Raw genomic sequence first — 27,698 nt, 5'->3', positions numbered from 1 at the left:
ATTTATGTCAGCGCCATATGTCGGTATTATTGGGGCACGGCCACATCTGTGCAGTGGATAATACAGAACCGGTTTACTCTCCGGTCATCCTTTTATGCACCATATGTCGTTATTATTAGGGCTTACCGTACATTAGTGGTGTGCAGGAGCTTGCACAGGGCTGCCAGGTACTGATCACACTGTGGATCCTTTATCAGCGCCTCCAGCAGCTCCTCACATTGACTCTGTACCTGGTCCATCATCAGGGCCACACAGTCCTGCACCTCGTCCGGCAGCGGGGAGAGGAGCCGGGGCAATAGGGTGTCCATGACAGGGGTCTGGATTGTTAGCTCTTCTGTCACCATGAGGAGCCTGACAGAGGGAGTATACAGGGTGAGAAGACGGGAGTATATAGCTACAGGCGGTATATTCACCTACATATAGTCCTATGTATAAGGAGAAATCCCCCATGTATGAATGATGCCATATAAACCCCATTATAAAGTCAGGGGTTGGGCTATTCCTTCCAACCCCCTATAAACATGCACACTCAGCTCATCATTTCAATAGGGATAGAGGAAACATCTCAGGAGACATATAATTGCCGGCCGTACACAACCATGATATATGAAATATAGGAACTGTATTCCTGATTATGTATCACTATGATGCATGGATCATGATTATATATCACTATGATGCATGGAGTCCCGTCCATGAAATCTGGCACACGATACGGGATTCACGGAGCGACCACAGCCGGCCATATCCTTGGGGGGTGGCAGGGTATCATCCATTCCATTGTGCCCTCCATCAGCCTCATGTGACTGTATCTAGTACAAGTACCAGGGGGATCTATGTACAATTCCTTTAATCCAAAATCAAAAGCACCAGTCAATCTATTTAAGTTTTTCGGGAAGTCAAGGTGAAGCGGCGTCCTCCGTGCTTCCGATTTTGTGAAATTCGTCATTTTGGAGCAGAAAGTATTGGAAGATTTTCTGGATTTTGGATTAAGGGACTGTCCATGTATTTTTTGGGGGGGGTTTGCGGCGATGTATGAGACGGCAGAGCCCCCTTACCTGCGGTCGCTCCTCCTCAGGCGTCTAGTGGCTCGGCTACAGTCTCTTTGGAGTGTTTGGTTTTGTTACAAGGATTAATGAGTTTACTTTGAGCTTCTCCAATCAGCGGTGAGCGGCTTCCTCCGGGAGGAGCTCTGTTCCCACCCCAAATAGCGCTGCTGCCCTCCCCACTGCAGCCACAAACTCCCTCCAAGCCCTTTGTTGATACAACTGTATCAACTGTTCTTAATCTTAAAATCCACCCTCAAAACGTATTTGTCACCCAGCTTTCCCAGACTCCTGAATGCTAAAAAATATAAGAGGAAACACTACAAAGCCTTATAGGAAAAAAAACATTTTTGAAGTCTTCTTTAAACAGTGCCCCCCTCCTGTCCATGGTTGTGTCTGGTATCGCAGCTCTTTTTCTTGCCGCAATACCAGACACAACCTGTTCCATGGAGCGGCGCTGTCTCCGGTTTGCAGAATTTGTACCTTTTGCAGATATTCCCCCAGAATAAATCCTTTAGATATTCTGCCCTGTGTGAACATACCTCAGGGTCAGGTTCTGGTGTCGGTCAGGTCCGACTGATACAAAAATAGAAGTTTTAGAGACGATTTAGATGAATAATAAATCCTTTGCCTCTCATTGTGTCTATTGGGGTCACTGACAATGCCAGGGGTCAGCTCCTTACAAATAGCACCCCCCAGGCCAAAACTTTCCAGCCCTCCTATTGTTAAAGGGATTTTAAGTGTTAACCCCGCAGTCCCCTCCTCCTCCCATGTGCAGAGCACTCCCATCATTTCTTGGACTCCTCCTGCTCCAGGAAGCCTGAGCCCACAATGGACGCGGAGCCCTGGTGCCCCTTGTGCACTGCCAGCCATGCCAACCAGCGATACCTGTGCCTCACCAGGATACAGACGGGCACCAGCACCAGGATACAGTAAGTGATGCCCACCTACCTCTGGGGTCATGGAGGCGGCCATGTTTGTTGTAGAGATGATTAACCCTTTGCTGTTCCTAGTCCATGTTGCATAGATCCGCAAAAATAGTGCAAAGAGTTAAAATGATCAGAATCTTTAGGGCTATACAATGTATCACAGAATGGATATGTATCACATGACCCTTAAATTTAAAGGGCACCAGTCATGTGACATAAACCTGATGCGTATATGGGGTTAATGGGGCTGTACGGTGTGGACCACCCTCTCATATGGATAAGTGGACAATCCCTTTAAGTTACAAGGCACTATGATGAAGCTGATTAGGGGCAGCTCTCATGGTGCTGTCATGTAGACCCCCACAATCTTTGTCCGGCCCTTTGTCTATAGAGACGACTGCAGATCACAGCCGGGGGCTCATTATTAGTTATTGTTTTTAATGTCACATATTTGTAGAACTTGTTATTTATATATTTATAAATAAAGCTTGGTTTTTGTCAATAGCTCCTCTTGTCTAGGAAATACAAATATTAACGCTTTCAGGGCAGAATGCGTTTTATATTCTAGATTTAACAGTGTGAATAATGTTCAAGGGATTTGGTCTGGGGGTCTCTTTGTTACAGGAATTTGGTCTGGCGGTCTCTATTTGTTTAGGGGATTTGGTCTGGGGTCTCATTGCTCAGGGGGTTTGGTCTGGGGTCTCATTGCTCAGCGGTTTTGGTCTGGGGTCTCATTGCTCAGCGGTTTTGGTCTGGGGTCTCATTGCTCAGCGGTTTTGGTCTGGGGTCTCATTGCTCAGCGGTTTTGGTCTGGGGGTCTCATTGCTCAGCAGTTTTGGTCTGGGGTCTCATTGCTCAGCGGTTTTGGTCTGGGGTCTCATTGCTCAGCGGTTTTGGTCTGGGGGTCTCATTGCTCAGCGGTTTTAGTCTGGGGTCTCATTGCTCAGGGGGTTTGGTCTGGGGTCTCATTGCTCAGCGGTTTTGGTCTGGGGTCTCATTGCTCAGCGGTTTTGGTCTGGGGGTCTCATTGCTCAGCGGTTTTAGTCTGGGGTCTCATTGCTCAGGGGGTTTGGTCTGGGGTCTCATTGCTCAGGGGTTTTGGTCTGGGGTCTCATTGCTCAGGGGTTTTGGTCTGGGGTCTCATTGCTCAGCGGTTTTGGTCTGGGGGTCTCATTGCTCAGCGGTTTTAGTCTGGGGTCTCATTGCTCAGGGGGTTTGGTCTGGAAGTCTTATTGCTCAGGGGGTTTGGTCTGGGGTCTCATTGCTCAGGGGGTTTGGTCTGGGGTCTCATTGCTCAGGGGTTTTGGTCTGGGGTCTCATTGCTCAGGGGGTTTGGTCTGGGGTCTCATTGCTCAGGGGGTTTGGTCTGGAAGTCTTATTGCTCAGGGGGTTTGGTCTGGAAGTCTTATTGCTCAGGGGGTTTGGTCTGGGGTCTCATTGCTCAGGGGTTTTGGTCTGGGGTCTCATTGCTCTATTGTTTAGGGGTTCAGAGTCTATACGTTCAGAGACTGTGGTCTGGGGTCTAGTATCCATTCACAGATTCTGATGGAGGGTCTACATTCGTACTTGTGCTTCTCTTTTCTCTATGGGGGTTCTGTATATGTTGGGGATGTGTCCTGTATATATGGATGGGGTGCGTTGATTTGGGGTTTGGATTATTTGATCTGTGGCCTTTTTATTAGTAATTTATCCATTTCTTATCTTCCCTTTTTGTCTCTGTATAGTGTGACTAATGGTAATGAAGTGTGGAGGACGGACCCCGTAGAGGAGGCCCTGGAGGACTGGGTAAGGGTGATGCCAGGGGCTTATGTTATAGAGGTAAATCTCATTGGTCTGATGACATATTTCATCGATCCATTACTTCATCCTAGTCATGTGACACGGATGACATCATTCTCCCCAGATATAAGTGATATTGTTACAGAAGTGACATCATTCTGCACCTGACGATTCCTAACATGTGACTTCTGTATTTTAGGACGCGGTTCGTAACGTGACATCACGCGAGCTGGTGGACAAACTACGGTAATTTCTTATTGTTTCTCACCTCTTGGTATAATGGATAAATGATCTGATTTGGGACACTGGATAATTGGGGTGGGGGGGATTGTCTACCTATAGGGAAAAGTTTCAGAACAGCGCCCCAGTCCTGGACGTGCAGGGCAGCATTGCCACGCTGACCTTCCAGGTGGATTCTGGGAAAGTGACCCTGGACCTACTGAAGCTCCCAATCTCAGAGGCACGGGCGCAGGTGCAGGAGGTGTTATTCGACTTGTCAGATTGTGTGAGGAGCTTAGAGGCGCAACTAAAAGGTACAGTCTCCATTTATACTAATAATATCTGCTTCATCGCCTCTACATCTATGTATAACATGGTAATACAGGCCATTTTCTTTGGAGCTCTATGGATGCCAAATATATAATGTTATAAAATCATTAATTATCAACATACTATGGATAAAACTATACGGACAGTCAGAGCTGCATTCACAATTCTGCTTCTTTGCTGCCCTCTGCTGGTGAAGAGTATATATAGTGTATTTTTGCAGCAGATGCTGTGTTCAAATTGGATCTGTGTATGCAGCTCTGGATGTGACTAGAGTAAAAGCTGCAATACAATATTAATGTAATTTCAGATCGGGAGGGCAGCGCTGCTGCTTCTGCCAGTCCCGTGAAGCAATCCCAAAGGAACCATCTGCTGCTCATTCCAGGTGAATATAGAAAACAATTACATTTTTTTTGTGTCTGGAAAGGTTGTGTGACTTCCAAGATGGCTGCTATTGTGGCTCCACCACCTGGAATGTGTCTGTGCAGTGATCTCCCTGCTTTCTACCTAGAGCTTGTATTGCCCTTCGGGATCCTGGGAAAGATGGGGGACATTTGCGGGCCCTATAATAGCAGCAGCTCTGACATGACCCAGCTTTCCCTGGAACAGAAATAGCTGAACTCCTTTCAGCAAATGTTTTTTTCTTATTTTCTGTGTGTTTGCAGATGTCGACCCTCGAAAAAAGGGTTTAGGGGGGTCTTCAGCGCGGGTGAAGAAGAGACTTCCAGGAGAATCGCTCATTAATCCCGGCTCTAAGCGGTAATATCATGTCTCGTGTCTTTACATTCACATAGGGGCTCATGAACTTAAAGGGAAAGTCTGTGTGCAACCTGCAGTGTAAAGAATGGCGTGCTGTCTTCTGGTTGTGATGGTTATGGTCTATGTGTATACACATACTCCACCGGGGAGATGTACTAAGAACTGTGCAGTGTGTACTATGTGCAGTTACCTGTGTATTGTGCAGGGGGCGCCAAATTCAGGATTTGTGGCACCCGTTCTTCATTAATCTGGTGCCCCCTGCACTGCCCGGACAGATTGCGCCACTTTTTTGGTGCACCTTTAACCCCTTAACGCGGTACAGGGAATGTATGAAGAGGGCTCACGGGCTGAGCCAGTGACGCATTGTAATGAATGAGCTGCAAAAATGCCATATATTGCAATACAGAAGTATTATACAGAAGTATTATACAGAAGTATTGCAGTATATGGTAGGAGCAATCTGACCATCTAGGATTAATGTACCCTAGATGGTCTAAGAAATAGTGAAAAAAAAAAAAAAGTAAAAAAGTTTAAGAAATAAAAAAATGAATACAATATTAAAAATTCAAATCACCCCCCTTTCCCTAGAACTGATATAAAACATAATAAACAGTAAAAATCACAAACATAATAGTTATCGCCGCGTCCCAAAATGCCCGATCTATCAAAATATAAAACCGGTTACGGCCGGCGGTGACCTCCGAGGCGGGAAATAGCGCCCAAATGTCCGAAATGCGACTTTTACACCTTTTTACATCACATAAAAAAATGTAATAAAAAATTATCAAAATGTCGCACAGACCTCAAAATGATAGCAATGAAAACATAGCCTCATTTCGCAAAAAAAGACCCCTCCCCCAGCTCCGTGCGCCAAAGTATGAAAAAGTTATTAGCGTCACATTGTACACATTCGTTTAATTTTTGAAAATGTATTAAAACACAATAGAACCTATATAAATTTCGTATCACCGCGATCGCACCGAACCAAAGAATAAAGCTGAGGTGTTATTTGGAGCGCACAGTCAAAGTGGTAAAAACTGAGCCCACAAGAACAGTACACGGCATGTTAAAATAAATAACATTACGGGAAAGTAAAATTTGTTACGCACAAAATAAGCCTCACACAGGTCTGTACACGGAAAAATGAGAAAGTTATGGACTTTTGAAGGAGGAGAGTGAGAAATTAGCGAAAAAACCCTGCGTCCTTAAGGGGTTAACATGGGGCGCATGACACATTTCTGTCGGACGTGGCATGATAAATCTGGCGCACGGTCCGACTGTGCACCAGAACGCCCCTTTAAATGCAGGAAGTTGTGTCGGACAAGGAATAGCGCAGCCGCGCCACAGAACGGTCGTGTGCAACGCAGATGTAGCCCGGACAACTCTTAAGGACGCAGCCATTTTACAGCTTAAGGCTCAGCCCCATTTTTTTTGGATTCTGACCTGCGTCGCTTTATATGGTTATAACGTTTGAACACTGTTACCCATCAAAACGATTCTGAGATGTTTTTTTCCTCACATGTTGCGCTTCATTTTAGTGGTAAATTGTGGCTGAAATTTTACATATTCAACATCAAAACCCCCTATATAACCAACCCACCCCTCAAACTATCACAAACAGCTTTTAGGAAGATTGTTAACCCCTTGAGATCTTCATAGTAATTACATCAAAATGGAGGTGAAATTTAGAATGGTCAAATTGTGCCGGTTATACCTTCATTTAGCCCTAAAATGTACACATTTCCAAAAGATAAAAAGAGAAAACCCACCATAAAATTTTTTCAGCAATTTCTCCCAAGTACAGAGACCCCCCACATGTGGACGTTACTTGTTTTATGGGGGCACAGCGAGGCGCAGAAAGGAAGGAGCACCCTGCAGCTGCCAGGATTTTAGTTTCCTCATTGGCCCCTTTGGTAGGCTATAAAATTTTAGCCTTTTCGTATGTGATGGAATTTTTTTTTGTTGAAAATTAAGGAACTTTTTTTTGAGGTCAGGAGTAGAAAAGCATCAATTCTGTATTGGATTTTTTAACTTTTTTTTTTTTTTGATGTTTACCGTATAGCCTAAGCCTATGGCAGTGATGGCAAACCTTTTAGCGGCCGAGTGCCCAAAAAGACACCCAAAACCCCCCTTATTTATCGTGAGGTGCCAATCAAAAATAAACTTACTGCTCCTTGTTCTTCAACAACCATATTGGCCTCCTGAGGACAGCAACACAGTAGAATAATGGAAAATTTGCATCATTTTAGCTTCTTTCCAGCGTCCCTCTGTAGACCTGTAGGGGCCAGCAGCAGGTCCTCCAAAGATAATTCGGCCCTGTCTATTTATTCTCCCTCTTCCTACAGTCCCAAGTAGTGAAGTAAGTATCAAAATATGACCGGAAGCAGCATCTTTTAAGTTGCTTGGAACTGCAGGAAGATTCTTTGAGTCCTGTCTGGTGCGCTGAGGCGATGGCCCAGGTGCCCACAGAAAGGGCTCCGAGTGCCGCCTCTGGCACCCGTGCCATAGGTTCGCCACCACTGTTCTATGGGGATTCCAGACTTAGATAATTTTTCTTATGTTTTACTAGATTTGCCAAATAAAACCCTAATGTGGGGAAAAATCTATCATTTTTGCATTGGCGTCTTCCAAGTGGCATAAAAATTTAACTTTTTTTGGCTGCGGAGCTGGTTGTTGGCTTGGTTTTTTGCGGGACATGTTGTACTTTGCACCAGTATCGTTCTGGAGTACATATGTTTTTTTGATCACTTTTTATTGCATTTTTTTGTGGGATTCAATAGGTAAAAATCCCAATTTTTGGCAGGTTTTTTTAATAGTTTTTTTCTTTTTTTTACAGCGTTTATCGTGCGGGTTCAATAATGATATAATTATCTTCTACGGGTTGTTATGGACGCGGTTATACTATATATGTGGAGTTTGTTACGATTTAGACTTTTTTTTTGTGTTATAGGTCTCTTTATATGTTATGGGTTTCGGGCATTTTTATTAATTTGTTTTATTTTTTATTGAAAATTTTTTTCAATTTTTTTTTTACTGTTTCCAACATGGGACATGCATCACCGGATTGCTTGTTCATGATAATACTCTGCAATACTGATGTATTGCAGTGTATAAGCAGTGTCAGCCTATGCACATGCATAGACGCCATCTTACAGGCACTGCCTACAGGCTGATCGGACCCCAGGGGTGCCATAGCAACGATCAGATGGCACGGGGGGGGGGGGGGGGGGGCTGGGGTTTGGGGGGTGTTGGTGCATTGTGGGCGTAAGATCCCCCAAAGGCAAGTTAAATGCTGACCGCGGCATTTACCGGGTTAAGCACCTGCGATCGGAGCCCACTTGTTATAGCCGGCACCCAGTGTGTTCCGATGCCGGTTCGGCTCAGATCTTGAGGTGAACCGGCATCAGCTCTCGGATGCAGAGCGGAAAGGGGTTAAAGACCTGTACAAGCAGTTTGCACTGAAAAGAACGAACAAAGTCTGGCAGAAAACTGGCGCACAGAGCTTAGCAAATGTGGGCCCATAAGTCTGTATTCTATATAAGTCTATGTTCTATATGTCTATGTTCTATAAAAGACTATATTCTATATGTCTATGTTCTATAAAAGACTATATTCTATATGTCTATGTTCTATAAAAGACTATATTCTATATGTCTATGTTCTATAAAAGACTATATTCTATATGTCTATGTTCTATAAAAGACTATATTCTATATGTCTATGTTCTATAAAAGACTATATTCTATATGTCTATGTTCTATAAAAGACTATATTCTATATGTCTATGTTCTATAAAAGACTATATTCTATATGTCTATGTTCTATAAAAGACTATATTCTATATGTCTATGTTCTATAAAAGACTATATTCTATATGTCTATGTTCTATAAAAGACTATATTCTATATGTCTATGTTCTATAAAAGACTATATTCTATATGTCTATGTTCTATAAAAGACTATATTCTATGTAAGTCTGTGTTCCATGTAAGTCTATAGTGTCTCCATTCTTTACCTCAGGCTGCACTTAGAAACTTTACTTCACACGGAATAATAACACAAACCTGATCTTTCTTTATAGCAAAAAGGAGGCCAAGGGGGTCGATTTTGAAGAATCCTAAAGACGTGTGCAGGAAGAGGTCTCCATCTTAGTCTTGTGGATGAGGGCTCTGGATAAAATGAATTATGAAGTGAAGAAAGTAGAAATTATTTATGTTTATTGGAGAAACCGTCATAGAGACATTTTGTCGTCCATGAATCCCAGCAAAATGAAGGTTTTACCACAACCTTAGTGCTTCCCTATGGGGCAAAGATTTATAAAAATACACATTTTTGCAATGGTCATCAATTGCTCTGGACTTTTTTTTAGGCTGAAGGGCCACACAGAAACTAATGACTCTTCAATCTACATTATGTAGACTAGAAACACGTCTTGTTTCTCTAGGAAACAGCGCCACACCTATATGCAGGCATAGTCTGGCGCTGCATTCACTTCGCTAGCCCTAAGCAATACCAGACGCAGCCTGCGAACAGATGTGGCGCTGTTTCTTGGAGAAAAAGACATCTTTTTTTTTCTGATATAAGCTTCACTGAGAAACCATTACATTTGTGTGTGTATATAGAATGTTTTATTGTGAGGATGAGGAAGCCCTGAGCCTGAAAGGGAAATATACAGGAGCCACATCATATTCATGTAGTAATCACATAAAATCTTGTGACTCTCCACTTCTATTGTAAAAACACGAGAAAAATTCCCTCACGTGAGTGGACATGACGTTTTGTTCTGAACATAAAATGGCTTCCACCTCCTGTGAGGAAACCAGTACTGCTGACATGACTTGTAGCAGAGCAGCCAATCACATCACTTCTCTCATTTTCTAAATGGTCCTAGAAATATGACAGCTGGAATGTGATTGGTTGCTATGAAAAGCTATAGCAACCTCACTTTCTGAGGCCCAGTGCAGTTTTAATTTAATTTTTAATTAAATTAAAATAATGATAATCCGATTTTATAGATTTTTGTTGTTATCTGGCGAGTCCCAGTCACATGACTTTTTGAAAAATTTTATTTACATTTACAGTTTTTACCAAGTAAATAGTTAAATAAACTCCATATATATTATAGGACAGTGTGAAAAAAACAACTTCTAAATACATTTTTTAATAACTTTGGCTTTTGCTACACAGAATGCATCAATTGTGCTAAATAATCACCTCTTGTAGCTCAAGTCTTATGTGAAGCTGCTGCTATTTAATGGTGTAAACCTGCAGAGCTGAAATCAATGTGAAGTGACAACAGCGGCTGATTTGTCATGCAAGAGTCTATAATTTAGCACTTTAATGTCTTTCTTACAAGATGGCTGCTATTGATGTGCAGGAGGGGACGGAGCAAATTACCAATTACTTCTGCTGTAGGCAACGGCGGCCATTTTGTTATCAGTCAGTTCAAACATTAGCGCTTAAAGGGGTATTCCCATTTCAGCAAATTAATGTTATTGTTTGTATCATGAAAATTTGGACAATTTTCAAAGATACTTTCTGTATCGATTCCTCATGTTTTTTTTTTAGATCTCTGCTTGCTGTCCTGTTATAGAAAGCTTCTAAGTTTGCTGCCAGTGGACAGAAATCTGACCATGGTCACACAGGTGCACGGCTTGTTATAACACACTGATCTCTGTGCTACTAATGAGCCGTGCACCTTTGTGACCATGGTCAGATTTCTGTCCAATGGCAGTAAACATAGAAGCTTTTGACAGAATGACAGCAAACAGAGATCTAGAAAAACCCATGAGGAATCGATATAAAATTTTCAAATATACTTTCTGTAACTTTTCATGATACAAACAATAACATTAATTTGCTGAAATGGGAATACCCCTTTAATGACTTTCTATAATATAAAGCTACAAGATGGCTCCTGTTACTGTACACAATGTATGAAGGGAGGGGGGGGGAGCGGGTGCAGGCCACCAATCACCACTTTTGCAGGCGCTGGCAGCCATTTTGAGAACTTTTTGTTTCTTGGTAAACAAAACTGATCTCAAAAGACATGGCAAACTGTATATCATAAATTAACTTTTTTTTAACAGTATTGCAAGCTTTCATACTAAAAACTGGTACTGGCAAGAAGAGACATATGATTTTTTTCATTATTATAGCATGTTGGGAGTTGTAGTCAATAACAGTAAATGGTTGGGAAGTCTGAGTGCCAGTTTTTATAAAATGAAAAAAAAGTTAAGGTGTATAAAAATGACTATATTTATATTTCCATACTGATGTTTTTATGTTTTTTTTTTTTTTTTTTTTTAAATAAAATACATTTGAGGAAAGTGGTGACAGCGTTTTCTTTAGTTTTCCTCCATAGAATCCATTTTTTTAAATTGAGTTTTTCCTCCTGGAAACGTGGGGTAATCTCTTTACAATCGGACAATTGTGCAGGGACCTGCCGTATTGACAAGGGAAATGTACAAGTAATTCATACATTTTCAGGGGCTTAATGATGGAGAGAAGATTTGGCTATGATTGTGGGATACAAGTATTTACTAAAATAACCATCGGGAGATTGTGGGTCCTCTGTATGCATATGGTGTGGGGAACCCCTAGAGACAAGGTGTGTACCCCCTGGGCCACACATATCACAGGTCCACAACCTAGGATACCTATATAAAAGTCAGTGCCCTGTATGCTCTATAATGTCTCTTCGGTAGTGGATGGCGGTCGACTCGCACTCGATTCTGCACAGGAGGATGGATTACGATGTGTCACATTTGAGTCTGTCCAGTTTTAGGGCATCTTTCTGACCACATCCCGGTAGAAGAGGATGATCTCGCTGGAGTGGGGGCAGGTGTACTTGAAAGCTTTCTGTTCCTCAGCGTTTGCGAGATATCGGGAGATACCCTGCAGGTCCTTGGGGATCTCAAACCCTCTGTATTGGCAGCACACAATCTGTAGGTAGAATGAATATAGGGGTCAAGGAAAGCTTATGCTTGTTTAATTTGTACTTGCTCTTAGGCTGCCATAGCAACAAGAAAGGAATCCCTGCATGTACGATCACATGACAGGAAGTTCAGGCCGTGTTCATCTATTGATACTACCATGGCAACCCCAGAGCAAGCACAAGTCCTACATGATCCCAGCAGGATCCAGTGGAAGGAGACATCTCACTTACATTGATGATGTGGAGTTTGGGCAGCAGGTTACAGTCGGGCAAGGTCAAGTTATCTCCGTCCAGGAACTTCCTTTTTGAGACGGTCATTTTGGGGTCCCTGCAAAGCTCATATGGTAGGGGGTTCTTCAGGTAAAGGTCTAATTTCAATAGCGACCTCAGCAAATTCTTTTGTAGATCTGGAAAAAAAAGGTGGATGACCTATTAAAGGGGTGTTCTCATCACAAGAGCTAGGACATGGCACAGCCTGAAAAAGCTGCGTTTGGGTTTGCAGTACCACTTAATAATCTTTATTTGTATGGCGCCAACATATTCAGTAGCGCTGTACAAATCACAGGCGGCATATACAAATATAATATTGCATTACACAGTACAAATAGTCATATGGAATACAGTCATGGCCATAAGTTTTGAGAATGACACAAATCTTATATTTTCACAAGATCTGTTGCCCTCTGGTTTTTTACAAACAATCGGAAAGGGGATTCATCAGAGACGATGCGCTTTTTCCCGACGCGTTACCCGAATATTTCCGTTTTGCGCCGATTTCCCCTAAATTGCCCCGGGATTTTGGCGCACGCGATCGGCGCTGGCATGTGCACAACGGAAATGGGGGGGCATGGCCGAAAGAAAAACCCGACGGATTCGGAAAAACCGCCACATTTAAAAAAAGAAAAGTGTCGCGGAGCTTGCACTTAACTTCACTAGGAATAGGCAGGCGAACTTGAGTGCGTTCCGATGCTTTTCAGTGCAGCAGCTGGTGGATGTCGGAGGAACTGCCTTAATGAATCCCAGCCGGACCCGAATCCACCGCAGAGAACGCGCCGCCGGATCGTGAATGGACCGGGTAAGTAAATCTACCCCAATGACTTTCCCCAGTCCTCAGCGTCCACTCCCTGTACCTCCTGCAGAATATCAGTCTGTCCCTGATGGTTTCTGGAGAGAAGTGGCTTCTGTGCTGCCCTCCTGGACACCTGGCCTTGCTCCAGGAGTCTCTGCAGTGTCACAGTGCGTGCAGATGCCTCACACCTGCTGCTGCCATTCCTGAGCTCTGCACTGCTGGGAGCCCCATCCCCAAGCTGAGACACTTGTAAGAGACGCTCCTGGCGCTTGCTGGTCCTTCTTGGGCTCCTGGAGCCTTTTTGGTAACAATGGAGCCTCTCTACTTGGATTCCTTGATGATGCGATAGATTGGTGACTGAGGTGCAATCTTTCTAGCTGCGATACTCTTCCCTGTTCGGCCAGTTTTGTGCAGTGCAATGATGACTGCACGGGTTTCTTTAGAGATAACCATGGTTAACAGAAGAGAAACAATGATGCCAAGCACCAGCCTCCTTGTAAAGTGTCCAGGGGTGTGATTGTTACTTAATCCTGATAGATTGATCTCCAGCCCTGTTCTCATCAGCCCCCGCACCTGTGTTACTGGAGACATCGCTGACACCATGGCTGCTGCTCCGCCTAAGGCGCCTGCAATGAAGGTGAAATGTGTTTTGGGGGAAAAAGTTCATTTTCTAGGCAAATATTGAGTTTGCAATTAATTGCTGTTAAGCTGATCGCTCTGTATAACATTCTGGAGAATATGCAAATTACCATTATAACACCTGATGCAGGAGACTTTGTAACAATTAACATCAGTCTCCAAACTTATGGCCATGACGGTACAGCCACATGCATGAGGGTGGCAATGTATCCAACTGTCAACGTGTGCGTTCCAGTAACACCTAAGCCCTTCATTTTCAAGGGTAACAAAGATTGACCCCTAATGGATGGGTCAGTTATTCAGCTACTTGGTTTACGTCGGGTACTCACGGTCATCCTGTGCGGGGACTTGATTCTTGATGTATGCAGAGAATTTTTGGAAGACGTCATTCCCAGCCGTGTTTGATTCCTTGTGTTTGGGTGTCATACATGGATATCTAGAAGGTGAAGGGTCATTAGTATTTCTCTATGCAGAGGAGGTTATACCGTACAACCTCTGGGGGTGATGTATGGAAAAGAATACACAGGATCATAACCCAAAATAAACTATAATGTAACATCATTAACCGATTTTGCAAGCTCTGTATAGCGCTTTGTAATCTTATTATTATTAGCCTCAAAATAAACCCCTCATACCGCGGTGCTGTCAGCTTTTCCTCCAGAAATTCTTCAATCTTGTTGACATCTGTTTTGACTTCACCATTATAAATGAGGAATGGGGGTTGTGTTCCTGGAGCCAACTCCTTCAAGGCATCTGGACACCTGAATAAAGGAGAGCATAGGTTATACTCTGTACTGTAGTCTATTAAATCACTGCAGTAGTTATATTCCTGTACATAGAGGGCAGTATTATAGTAGTTATATTCCTGTACATAGAGGGCAGTATTATAGTAGTTATATTCTTGTACATAGGGGGCAGTATTATAGTAGTTATATCCCTGTACATAGGGGGCAGTATTATAGTAGTTATATTCTTGTACATAGGGGGCAGTATTATAGTAGTTATATTCTTGTACATAGGGGGCAGTATTATAGTAGTTATATTCTTGTACATAGGGGGCAGTATTATAGTAGTTATATTCTTGTACATAGGGGGCAGTATTATAGGAGTTTTATTCCTGTACATAGGGGGCAGTATTATAGGAGTTTTATTCCTGTACATAGGGGGCTGTATTATAGGAGTTTTATTCCTGTACATAGGGGGCAGTACTATAGTAGTTATATTCTTGTACATAGGGGGCAGTATTATAGTAGTTATATTCTTGTACATAGGGGGCAGTATTATAGTAGTTATATTCTTGTACATAGGGGGCAGTATTATAGTAGTTATATTCTTGTACATAGGGGGCAGTATTATAGGAGTTTTATTCCTGTACATAGGGGGCAGTATTATAGGAGTTTTATTCCTGTACATAGGGGGCTGTATTATAGGAGTTTTATTCCTGTACATAGGGGGCAGTACTATAGTAGTTATATTCTTGTACATAGGGGGCAGTATTATAGTAGTTATATTCTTGTACATAGGGGGCAGTATTATAGTAGTTATATTCTTGTACATAGGGGACAGTATTATAGTAGTTATATTCTTGTACATAGGGGGCAGTATTATAGTAGTTATATTCTTGTACATAGGGGGCAGTATTATAGTAGTTGTATTCTTGTACATAGGGGGTTGTATTATAGTGTATACAATATAAATATTTATATATATATGTATATATTATATGCCGATATTAGACCCTTTGCTGCATTCACCTCTTCATGTCCACAGTGTTCAGTGTGAAGGTGCATCCTTTAGACATCAGGATCATGGATAGACGTTGTGAGAATGGATTTGCTCCGATACTTTCACCATCTTCGCTTGACTAGAAAATAATAATGCACAAATAAAGCAAAAAAAAGAAAGTAAAAAACATATAATATGACTAGGGAAGCTGATAAACTCAGTGTTACGCCTAGTTTAGGGCCTGATAGTGATTCTTCCTTTGGTGTTCTATAAGTTACTAGAAGTAAAGTTCAGCCTGTCATTCGCTCTCAGATACAGTGGATTGCACTGTATCTGAGTCTTTATACCACTTGAACTTTTCCTCAGTTTTAAATATTACAGCCACAAATTAATAAATATCAAATAGAGAGCAGAAAAAAAAGACACGCTTTTCCAAATTTTTGTAAATTAAAATGCTTTTCAAGGCCACTGTGATTTGGCTACTGTGGGGGTAAACATGGCTACTGTGGGGCACAATGTGACTATATAGGCTACTGTGGGGCACAGTGTGACTATATAGGCTACTGTGGGGCACAATGTGACTATATAGGCTACTGTGGGGCACAATGTGACTATATAGGCTACTGTGGGGCACAATGTGACTATATAGGCTACTGTGGGGCACAATGTGACTATATAGGCTACTGTGGAAGGCATTGCAATATGGTTCCTGTGATCTACAATTTGGCTACTGTGGTCACTTTCATTTTATTGGCTACAATAGGGGAGCACTGTTACTATTTTCACTAATGTGGGGGTTTAGTGACTATTTTGGCTACTGTGTGGCATAATAGTGAACTCTACAGGAGAAGCAGAACAGTATAAAGTTTGAGGCTCTACCGGTCAAAGACATCATATGTCACCATATTTATGTTTGTGGTAAGCTTGGTTTTAGTACTGTGTCTATGCAGTAAGCTTAGTTTTAGTACTGTGTCTATGCAGTAAGCTTGGTTTTAATACTGTGTCTATGCAGTAAGCTTGGTTTTAGTACAGTGTCTATGCAGTAAGCTTGGTTTTAGTACTGTGTCTATGCAGTAAGCTTGGTTTTAGTACTGTGTCTATGCAGTAAGCTTGGTTTTAGTACTGCGTCTACGCAGTAAGCTTGGTTTTAGTACTGCGTCTACGCAGTAAGCTTGGTTTTAGTACTGCGTCTACGCAGTAAGCTTGGTTTTAGTACTGCGTCTACGCAGTAAGCTTGGTTTTAGTACTGCGTCTACGCAGTAAGCTTGGTTTTAGTACTGCGTCTACGCAGTAAGCTTGGTTTTAGTACTGCGTCTACGCAGTAAGCTTGGTTTTAGTACTGCGTCTACGCAGTAAGCTTGGTTTTAGTACTGCGTCTACGCAGTAAGCTTGGTTTTAGTACTGCGTCTACGCAGTAAGCTTGGTTTTAGTACTGCGTCTACGCAGTAAGCTTGGTTTTAGTACTGCGTCTACGCAGTAAGCTTGGTTTTAGTACTGTGTCTATGCAGTAAGCTTGGTTTTAGTACTGTGTCTATGCAGTAAGCTTGGTTTTAGTACTGTGTCTATGCAGTAAGCTTGGTTTTAGTACTGCGTCTATGCAGTAAGCTTGGTTTTAGTACTGCGTCTACGCAGTAAGCTTGGTTTTAGTACTGTGTCTATGCAGTAAGCTTGGTTTTAGTACTGTGTCTATGCAGTAAGCTTGGTTCCATTAATGTATCTATGTAATAATCTTGGTTCTATGACTCTACATCATTAGGGAGGCCACAATCTCTTTACAAGCCATGGCCCATTTTAGTCTTAGATCAAGATTACTACACTGCATTGCAAGATGGGAAACTAATGTGTGGGAAATGGTCTACAAAAGTTGATAGTCAGGGGTCTCCAAATTCTTAGTTCCAGTCCTGAAAGTGATTGAACTAGAGCCATTCTGCAAATTCTAGATGTGCAAAGCTGGGAGAGACCCCTTCCTTCAGACCTGTGACTGCAGCTACAGGTGGTCCTAAAAAGTACTGACACAGAGGGGCGAATACATGTGCACGCTACATGGCTCATTACCTGATTCTCAATTTTTCTCAATCACATAAAACATCAAGAAAATAAAGTTTGTAGGTGCAATATTTAAAAATGTCGTTGGACCCCATCGTATGTAGAATATTAATAAAGTTATTACAAAAACTTTATTCGGAGCGGCCGGACAATCCTGAAGGCCATGGCGGTTTTGCTGAGGCTCTTGAGACATCAGGAATTTTGTGATGAAGAGTGGAGGAATGACAAGTATCCGGAGGGGCGGCTACTTGTGTTGTAGACATTGTGTAATTGTTAACCCACATGATGAATGACTTGCCTCCGCTCTCCGCAATAAACAAACAAGATTTTTGTGCAAGTTCACACCTATCAGTCCCACCCGTGGGTGCTGGCCGCGCTTATGTGGAAATACTGATGGGGCAGCCGCCGGATTTACCAGATAAACCAGACGGGTTGGTATCTGCGGAGTGTAGGCAAGTGCCATTGGATGGTTGTAGAGCTGGGGTATAAGATGTGGAGGCTGCCTGGGGCCGGTATGTGCAGCCCCCGGGGGCACTATTCACCCTACATGACAAGGTTAACTTAGACCGTACGTGTCAACTCCCCTAAAACTTTCAGGAGGCTCCAGATAAATACTCCTTAAAGGGGTTTTGCCCATGAAAGAAAATTCTCAAATTTCAACCCTCTAGTAATGTTTACACAAAAAATATAATTTTTTTTACCCTTTACTCTACAGTGTTATTGCTGTTTTAGCGCCTATCACTCAGTGATGGTCAGTGTAGACCAGAGTGTGAGCGGGGACTCTGAGCAGACACTTCATGATACCTCGGTGCTGTGAGCTGACAATGTGCTTAGATTATCAGGGTCCAGGTTTATATACACTTTTATTTAGCTTCTGAACATTGTACCAGTATCTGACGCATAGAGAGATGATGAGATGATGAGATCCATGAGATGGATATAAAACACAATGACACTTTCAGCTCTGCTAACTCACCTATAACACACACAGCTCTGCTATATACCACCCTACCCTCCCCTGGATAAAGATCTTATCCGCCTGTAACTTAAAGTTTTTTTTACTCCCCCCACAATGTGATGTGCTGTGTTTGGGTGTCAGTGGGAGCTCGTTCTGCAATTCAGGGTGTGGGCTGGAGGTAGAGAGCTCAGTGCAGCATCAGATATAAGGGCAAGATGCCTTCCCAACCCTAAACTCAGAAGATACAGGGTTGGGTCTAGGGACAACCAAAATTGTATAAAGACAGGTTTGAATTATATCTGTGAAATGCTGTATGTTTGTTAATAACCGTGAATTAGAGAATGTGTTATTTTGTTATCCTGAGTACATTTAAGAAACTTGTCTTTGTGGGAATACGAGTTGGCAAATCTACCACCTGGAAAGGGGGAGGTCCTAATAATACCAGGGTGGTCTCATTTGCTGATTGTAGGTGGTACCAATGATGGAGGAGGCTAAAGATGTAGGGAGTTGAAGACAAGGTCTCTGTCCTGATCTCAATGATGTAGGTGTGCAGCTGAGGACATAGGGAGTGTTCTCAGTGATGTAGGGGTGGAGCTGAGGACGTAGGGAGTGGTCTTAGTTTAGTGATGTAGGGGTGGAACTGGGGACAAAGGGAGTGGTTTCGATGTAGGGGCGGAGCTCAAGATGTAGGGAGTGGTCTCAATGATGTAGAGGTGGAGCTAATGAAAAAGGGGATGGGTCCAATTGTATATAGGGGTGGAGCTGATGACAGAGGGGGGGTCTAATGGATGAAGGGGTGGAACTGATGATGGAGGAGTGGTCCCAGTGATGTTGGGGTGAAGCTAGTGACATAGGCGATATCCTATGATGTACAAGTGGAACTAGTGACATAGGGGATAGTCCCAATAATATAGGGGTGGAGCTAATAACATAAAGTTGGGGCATTGGGAGTGGGATCCATTGCTGGCCTACCTCTTTTTCACTTGAGTATTAGGGGGTCTTTTTAGCTATTTTTAACTTGAAATCCAGAATACCCCTTTAAAGAATAAAATTCTGCCTGCCCACAGCCACCACTAGAGGGAGATCTCAGTAACCACAAAGTATGCAGTAAGCTCCCTCTGGTGGTGACTGTAGGTAACATTAGTTTTGAGGGAAGTCTGAGGCAATAGAGCTCTGGTCAATAAATTATGCTATGTTATTATTTTGCTTTTTATTTCTGGAAGGAAGCATTAGCTTGGCTCCACCTTGTTGTCAGTCAAGTGGCCTATCCGCTCAGTTGCTGCTGTATAATGTTATCTGATCCCCCAAAATGCATTGCTCTGTGACTACAGAAACCTGTTTTCAGGCCTCTTAAAGGGGAATTCCTATTGTATGGTATAGCATATCACCATGTTATATCTAAAAAGACGTCTGGTAACTCTTTTTTTGAGAATGATGGGGAAATGGGGGTGAGACACCATCTAATTTCCCTCTGTACGGCACCACCCCTGGCCATGCATGGAACTGCAGCCATTCCCATTTGCTTGAATAGGAGACTGCAGAAGTTCTGGTATCATTTTATAAAATAAGGACACACCTTTAACCCTGCTGAATTTTATACAGGAATACATTTATGCTGATGTGGGAGGAGCTCTGAAAAATAGGGGCACAATTCAGACGTAACTTTGGGGTGCCCAAATGCTAAGTATATACCAGGCCCGGTAGTGTATTGTTTTTAGTACAGGTCTCCTTATACAGGGAAGAGACTCCCTGTTGCCCCCTCCTGCTGTTTAGAGATGAAGCATCGACTCCTTGCATCATAGATCAATATGATGCAAGGAGTCCCATTCTTGTAATGTGGCCAGCCCGCGACATAGGACTCAGTCGATGTGTTTTTCTATTGTGCTGTCGTATTGGGGGGGTCCAAAAAGTTTCCTATGGTGAACTACAGGGTTTGTGAAAGGAGAAGCCAGAGGACAATGAGGTTTTTAATTCCCAGAGATAATTTTTCCGGTGACTCATTTAATTAGTGGCGTCATTTTTAATTACATCCACCACACCCTGAGCTGGCACCGGCTGCCCCCGGACCTGCCCTCCACCACAATCTTATAAAATCCAGGTCTCTGTCTGCATCTCATTCACTCAAAAACTGGTCCCAAACATTTAGCAATAGGAAATCAGGGTGAAAATATTTGGAAGTAAGAAATGAATGAAACATCCAGGAGGCCTCTCCTATACAACTTATAGCAAAGACTACACTGCCCCTATGACAACTATACCTGGACCTACCCCCCCCCCCCCATAACACCAAAATCTCAGCCAAAAGACAAATGAGGAAGCAATAGGAACCACTTTCATTGCTGCTTGTGTACAGAAGAGCATTGGATGGAGCAGTTCTGTCCATTCAGATTCCTAGAGATTTTACCAGAGAGCAGAAGACACAGAGATGTCACCTCTCACCTGTCACCAATGCCCTAATCCTGTACAGAAGAAAAGGGACAAGACGACCCAGCTCAGGAGCACAGGAAACCCAGGCTTATAATTACATGTTCACAATTGTTACAAAAACTTTGAAGTTACAAAAGTCAGAGCTCAACTAACAATTACTGCTGTCAGGAGCTCGCAGGATGATGAATGATCCCCCAAGTATCAACAGAGACTGGATACCCACACAAGGGAGGACAATGGCTGCTTCATATTATTGTACATAGGGGGCAGTATTATAGTAGTTATATCCCTGTACATAGGGGGCAGTATTATAGTAGTTATATCCCTGTACATAGGGGGCAGTATTATAGTAGTTATATTCTTGTACATAGGGGGCAGTATTATAGTAGTTATATTCTTGTACATAGGGAGCAGTATTATAGCAGTTATATTCCTGTACATAGGGGGCAGTATTATAGTAGTTATATTCTTGTACATAGGGAGCAGTATTATAGCAGTTATATTCTTGTACATAGGGGGCAGTATTATAGTAGTTATATTCCTGTACATAGGGGGCAGTATTATAGTAGTTATATTCCTGTACATAGGGGCAGTATTATAGTAGTTATATTCCTGTACATAGGGGCAGTATTATAGTAGTTATATCACTGTACATAGGGGCAGTATTATAGTAGTTATATTCTTGTACATAGGGGGCAGTACTATAGTAGTTATATTCCTGTACATAGGGGGCAGTATTATAGTAGTTATATTCCTGTACATAGGGGACAGTATTATAGTAGTTATATTCCTGTACATAGGGGGCAGTATTATAGTAGTTATATTCTTGTACATAGGGGGCAGTATTATAGTAGTTATATTCCTGTACATAGGGGCAGTATTATAGTAGTTATATTCCTGTACATAGGGGGCAGTATTATAGTAGTTATATTCTTGTACATAGGGGGCAGTATTATAGTAGTTATATTCCTGTACATAGGGGGCAGTCTTATAGTAGTTATATTTCTGTACATAGGGGGCAGTATTATAGTAGTTATATCACTGTACATAGGGGCAGTATTATAGTAGTTATATTCCTGTACATAGGGGCAGTATTATAGTAGTTATATCACTGTACATAGGGGGCAGTATTATAGTAGTTATATTCCTGTACATAGGGGGCAGTCTTATAGTAGTTATATTCTTGTACATAGGGGGCAGTATTATAGTAGTTATATTCCTGTACATAGGGGGCAGTATTATAGTAGTTATATTCTTGTACATAGGGGGCAGTATTATAGTAGTTATATTCCTGTACATAGGGGGCAGTATTATAGTAGTTATATTCTTGTACATAGGGGGCAGTACTATAGTAGTTATATTCCTGTACATAGGGGGCAGTATTATAGTAGTTATATTCCTGTACATAGGGGACAGTATTATAGTAGTTATATTCCTGTACATAGGGGGCAGTATTATAGTAGTTATATTCTTGTACATAGGGGGCAGTATTATAGTAGTTATATTCCTGTACATAGGGGCAGTATTATAGTAGTTATATTCCTGTACATAGGGGGCAGTATTATAGTAGTTATATTCTTGTACATAGGGGGCAGTATTATAGTAGTTATATTCCTGTACATAGGGGGCAGTCTTATAGTAGTTATATTTCTGTACATAGGGGGCAGTATTATAGTAGTTATATCACTGTACATAGGGGCAGTATTATAGTAGTTATATTCCTGTACATAGGGGCAGTATTATAGTAGTTATATCACTGTACATAGGGGGCAGTATTATAGTAGTTATATTCCTGTACATAGGGGGCAGTCTTATAGTAGTTATATTCTTGTACATAGGGGGCAGTATTATAGTAGTTATATTCCTGTACATAGGGGGCAGTATTATAGTAGTTATATTCTTGTACATAGGGGGCAGTATTATAGTAGTTATATTCTTGTACATAGGAGGCAGTATTATAGTAGTTATATTCCTGTACATAGGGGGCAGTATTATAGTAGTTATATTCTTGTACATAGGGGGCAGTATTATAGTAGTTATATTCCTGTACATAGGGGGCAGTATTATAGTAGTTATATTCTTGTACATAGGGGGCAGTCTTATAGTAGTTATATTCTTGTACATAGGGGGCAGTATTATAGTAGTTATATTCTTGTACATAGGGGGCAGTATTATAGTAGTTATAGTCTTGTACATAGGGGGCAGTATTATAGTAGTTATATTCTTGTACATAGGGGGCAGTCTTATAGTAGTTATATTCTTGTACATAGGGGGCAGTATTATAGTAGTTATATTCCTGTACATAGGGGGCAGTCTTATAGTAGTTATATTCTTGTACATAGGGGGCAGTATTATAGTAGTTATATTCCTGTACATAGGGGGCAGTATTATAGTAGTTATATTCTTGTACATAGGGGGCAGTATTATAGTAGTTATATTCTTGTACATAGGAGGCAGTATTATAGTAGTTATATTCCTGTACATAGGGGGCAGTATTATAGTAGTTATATTCTTGTACATAGGGGGCAGTATTATAGTAGTTATATTCTTGTACATAGGAGGCAGTATTATAGTAGTTATATTCCTGTACATAGGGGGCAGTATTATAGTAGTTATATTCTTGTACATAGGGGGCAGTATTATAGTAGTTATATTCCTGTACATAGGGGGCAGTATTATAGTAGTTATATTCTTGTACATAGGGGGCAGTCTTATAGTAGTTATATTCTTGTACATAGGGGGCAGTATTATAGTAGTTATATTCTTGTACATAGGGGGCAGTATTATAGTAGTTATATTCTTGTACATAGGGGGCAGTCTTATAGTAGTTATATTCTTGTACATAGGGGGCAGTATTATAGTAGTTATATTCTTGTACATAGGGGGCAGTATTATAGTAGTTATAGTCTTGTACATAGGGGGCAGTATTATAGTAGTTATATTCTTGTACATAGGGGGCAGTATTATAGTAGTTATATTCCTGTACATAGGGGCAGTATTATAGTAGTTATATTCCTGTACATAGGGGCAGTATTATAGTAGTTATAATCTTGTACATAGAGGGACAGTATTATAGTAGTTATATTCTTGTACATAGGGGGCAGTATTATAGTAGTTATATTCTTGTACATAGGGGGCAGTATTATAATAGTTATATTCTTGTACATAGGGGCAGTATTATAGTAGTTATATTCTTGTACATAGGGAACAGTATTATATTAGTTATATTCCTGTACATAGGGAGCAGTATTATAGTAGTTATATTCTTGTACATAGGGGGCAGTATTATAGTAGTTATATTCCTGTACATAGGGGACAGTATTACAGTAGTTATATTCCTGTACATAGGGGACAGTATTATAGTAGTTATATTCTTGTACATAGGGGGCAGTATTATAGTAGTTATATTCCTGTACATAGGGGGCAGTATTATAGTAGTTATATTCTTGTACATAGGGGGCAGTATTATAGTAGTTATATTCTTGTGCATAGGGGGCAGTATTATAGTAGTTATATTCTTGTACATAGGGGGCAGTATTATAGTAGTTATATCCCTGTACATAGGGGGCAGTATTATAGTAGTTATATCCCTGCACATAGGGGGCAGTATTATAGTAGTTATATTCCTGTACATAGGGGGCAGTATTATAGTAGTTATATTCCTGTACATAGGGGGCAGTATTATAGTAGTTATATCCCTGTACATAGGGGGCAGTATTATAGTAGTTATATCCCTGCACATAGGGGGAAGTATTATAGTAGTTATAGTCCTGTACATAGGGGGCAGTATTATTGTAGTTATATTCCTGTACATAGGGGGCAGTATTATAGTAGTTATATTCTTGTACATAGGGGGCAGTATTATAGTAGTTATAGTCCTGTACATAGGGGGCAGTATTATTGTAGTTATATTCTTGTACATAGGGGGCAGTATTATAGTAGTTATATTCTTGTACATAGGGGGCAGTATTATAGTAGTTATATTCTTGTACATAGGGGGCAGTATTATAGTAGTTATATTCTTGTACATAGGGGGCAGTATTATAGTAGTTATATTCTTGTACATAGGGGACAGTATTATAGTAGATATATTCTTGTACATAGGGGGCAGTATTATAGTAGTTATATTCTTGTACATAGGGAACAGTATTATATTAGTTATATTCCTGTACATAGGGGGCAGTATTACAGTAGTTATATTCTTGTACATAGGGGGCAGTATTACAGTAGTTATATTCCTGTACATAGGGGGCAGTATTATAGTAGTTATAATCTTGTACATAGGGGGCAGTATTATAGTAGTTATATTCTTGTACATAGGGGGCAGTATTATAGTAATTATATTCTTGTACATTGGGGGCAGTATTATAGTAGTTATATTCCTGTACATAGGGGGCAGTATTATAGTAGTTATATTCCTGTACATAGGGGACAGTATTATAGTAGTTATATTCTTATACATAGGGGGCAGTATTATAGTAGTTATATTCCTGTACATAGGGGCAGTATTATAGTAGTTATATTCCTGTACATAGGAAGCAGTATTATAGTAGTTATATCCCTGTACATAGGGAGCAGTATTATAGTAGTTATATTCCTGTACATAGGGGGCAGTATTATAGTAGTTATATTCCTGTACATAGGGGGCAGTATTATAGTAGTTATATTCTTGTACATAGGGGGCAGTATTATAGTAGTTATAGTCTTGTACATAGGGGGCAGTATTATAGTAGTTATATTCCTGTACATAGGGGGCAGTATTATAGTAGTTATATCCCTGTACATAGGGAGCAGTATTATAGTAGTTATATTCCTGTACATAGGGGCAGTATTATAGTAGTTATATTCTTGTACATAGGGGGCAGTATTATAGTAGTTATATTCTTGCACATAGGGGGTGATATTTTAGAAGTTCATATGTAAACAGGTCTTCCCTTTTAGTTGGACTTTTTGGCAAAATCTTTGGAAACTTGATGTTTCCAAAATGTTGGTTAAAATATAGTTCATAATGATAATAATAATTTGATGATGGTAACAAGTTTAAAAACAAAGTAAATTCTTCGGTCCATCCAGAGAGATCACATTTACATTAGAGATCGGAGCCGTCTCGTGGTAAAGGTTACATTTATTCTCTTTCTGACCTTTATCTCAGTGTAAATTACTTTTACTCTGCTTGGGATATAAACATCTGCTGTTAAGCCCTCACCTGCAGACAAGCTTCTGCGGACAGATCGTACGGTGACTTTATTCTAGTGAATAGACAGCGGGTGCCCAAATTATTAACCCATAAACACCTGATACCTATTGAACACCTTACACCTGCAACATGCACTGCCCGAGCAATCAGAGATACTATCTAAGCATCTGTGCTCCATCAAAGCAACTTAGTGACACTGTCTAATGATCTACTTCACATCATACACGGTTTTAGTGATTATTAAGATACAATGCAGCCCTGTCCTGCGGGTGTAATACTCTGAAGACCAGGGCGGATATTGGTTTACCTTGACGAAGAGCTCAATCTTGGGTTCATCCACCATTGTGCTGTGGGTACGGGTGATCCCTGGTGGCGGCCGCGGTCTGTCGGTCTCTGATCTCGCCTCTGCAGGTGTGATCCTCGCCTCTGGTTTTCTCTGCTGTGAGGGATTGGGCGACACTCCCTTTCCAATTAAAGCTGCACAAACCGCATTCCTCCCTGTCACACGTCAGTCACAGATGCTCTTCCTGACATTGCGTCTTCTAATGCACATTTGATCATTCATTCCAATCATACATCATGTCCTGACCACCCCAAATACCAGTCATCCCAGCACACATCCCTACCCCGAAACCTGCCCATGACATATAACTGCTACATCACAGAAACCTGCAGATTTGGGTGTTATCTGTGGTCAGCAACGAACAATCCAGGACATGAGGCGTGCACAAAATGTGGATCCCCTGCACTGCACCTATGCAAACACAGGGGGCGCTATAGTAGCAGTTGCACTTTACAAGTCCAATGTCTTATAATATGGTTATAGGGTTTTGCAGAATAACCCTAAATCACAAAGCGGTGTTCAGCTTTAGAGCTCTATAGCAGAAAAAAATTGAGGCCAAAATTATTACAATTTCTAAGCTTCAAGTGTCTGAGAATGTGACAATATAAATGGTGCAGAGATGTCTATGGAAGACGTCCCATACAGATGATTAAACAAATGTATTCAGCGTGACCGCCACCGCCCAGCAACAGTATTCTAGTAGTTATAACCCTACACATTGTGGCAGGACTGTAGTGTTCTGGATATGGAAACATTGTATCGTAGCTTTCCTGTTTCGTGCGGGAAGGAGTTGTCCATTTTATAAATTTTCTAGATTTTTTTAAATTGTCATTTTTTGCAATTAAAAATAAGGTTGATTATGAGAAAACTTGATCAGCAATTAGCAAGGCAACTCATATAAGGAACGGTTCTATAGGTGGGGACCACAGACCATTTTTCGGTTCTTATACTTTTTGGTTGTTTTTGTCACAGCTCTTACCCCTAGTGGTAACATGAGGTAGTGTCTACAACTCACAGAAAATTGCTCAGGTAATGCAGGATGGCTGTGGGAAGAAGATGTGTCTGTCAGCACAGTGTCCACAGCATGGAGCAGATACCAGGAGACGTGGTGGGGGTCATAGGAAGACAACAGTACTACAGGCAGTATTGTACATTAGTGAAATAACTAAACAACGGAGAAGTGACTGGCCTCGCTTTCTGGAGTCTCCCCTTGAACAATAAAATGTTCTTCTAATTCTCCACACAGATCAAAGTACACGAAGAACAAAACGTGAGGTTACATATACATGGGGTGTGGA

General features: G+C 41.4%; 3 protein-coding genes across 9 annotated transcripts in view; 1 reads left to right on the top strand and 2 right to left on the bottom strand.

The window, feature by feature from the left end:
* LOC140077893 (uncharacterized) overlaps positions 1–9,905 on the bottom strand; it is a 39,969-nt gene extending 30,064 nt beyond the window's left edge. For 4 of the 7 annotated variants that reach the window (XM_072125483.1, XM_072125488.1, XM_072125489.1 and 1 more), the window contains exons 1-3: positions 9,820–9,905; positions 9,124–9,228; positions 127–351 (exon numbers count right to left, since the gene is read on the bottom strand). In XM_072125483.1, coding sequence (XP_071981584.1) covers positions 127–344 — 218 coding nt within the window. In that variant the 5' untranslated portion in view covers positions 345–351; positions 9,124–9,228; positions 9,820–9,905. Of the gene's footprint in view, positions 1–126; positions 352–1,058; positions 1,474–1,588; positions 1,752–1,997; positions 2,056–9,123; positions 9,229–9,819 lie in introns of those variants that run through there. The other 3 variants (XM_072125486.1, XM_072125485.1, XM_072125484.1) reach the window with 3 other exon arrangements.
* Positions 1,604–11,355, top strand: PAXX (PAXX non-homologous end joining factor). Its single transcript, XM_072125494.1, has 7 exons — positions 1,604–1,978; positions 3,700–3,760; positions 3,954–4,000; positions 4,097–4,287; positions 4,611–4,685; positions 4,966–5,059; positions 9,141–11,355. The coding sequence occupies exons 1-7, from the start codon at positions 1,878–1,880 to the stop codon at positions 9,178–9,180; spliced, it is 609 nt and encodes a 202-aa protein (XP_071981595.1). The 5' UTR covers positions 1,604–1,877; the 3' UTR covers positions 9,181–11,355.
* Positions 11,338–26,617, bottom strand: CLIC3 (chloride intracellular channel 3). The gene is made up of 6 exons (XM_072125493.1): positions 26,365–26,617; positions 15,459–15,568; positions 14,340–14,465; positions 14,034–14,140; positions 12,228–12,403; positions 11,338–12,004 (listed from the first exon to the last, which is right to left on the bottom strand). Exons 1-6 carry the CDS (start codon positions 26,398–26,400, stop codon positions 11,843–11,845), a joined length of 717 nt encoding a protein of 238 aa, XP_071981594.1. The 5' UTR covers positions 26,401–26,617; the 3' UTR covers positions 11,338–11,842.
* Positions 26,618–27,698: the final 1,081 nt, after the last annotated feature.

Source organism: Engystomops pustulosus, chromosome 9 (genome assembly GCF_040894005.1).
Source record: "Engystomops pustulosus chromosome 9, aEngPut4.maternal, whole genome shotgun sequence".
NCBI classification, from domain to species: Eukaryota; Metazoa; Chordata; class Amphibia; order Anura; family Leptodactylidae; genus Engystomops; species Engystomops pustulosus.
Note: the sequence above shows the minus strand (reverse complement) of the source record. Positions and strands in the feature narration are given on the sequence as shown.

Bases quoted from the DNA above. Each gene is read 5' to 3' on its own strand.
- CLIC3 (XM_072125493.1), bottom strand. From the start codon at position 26,400: ATGGTGGATGAACCCAAGATTGAGCTCTTCGTCAAG. The intron at 14,141-14,339 runs GTATGAGGGGTT...TTCACCTTCTAG, and splicing joins GAAAAGCTGACAGCACCGCG to ATATCCATGTATGACACCCA. The intron at 12,404-14,033 runs GTGAGTACCCGA...TTTTTTTTCCAG, and splicing joins AGTCCCCGCACAGGATGACC to ATCTACAAAAGAATTTGCTG.
- PAXX (XM_072125494.1), top strand. From the start codon at position 1,878: ATGGACGCGGAGCCCTGGTGCCCCTTGTGCACTGCCAGCCATGCCAAC. The intron at 1,979-3,699 runs GTAAGTGATGCC...GTCTCTGTATAG, and splicing joins GGCACCAGCACCAGGATACA to TGTGACTAATGGTAATGAAG. The intron at 4,288-4,610 runs GTACAGTCTCCA...ATGTAATTTCAG, and splicing joins CTTAGAGGCGCAACTAAAAG to ATCGGGAGGGCAGCGCTGCT.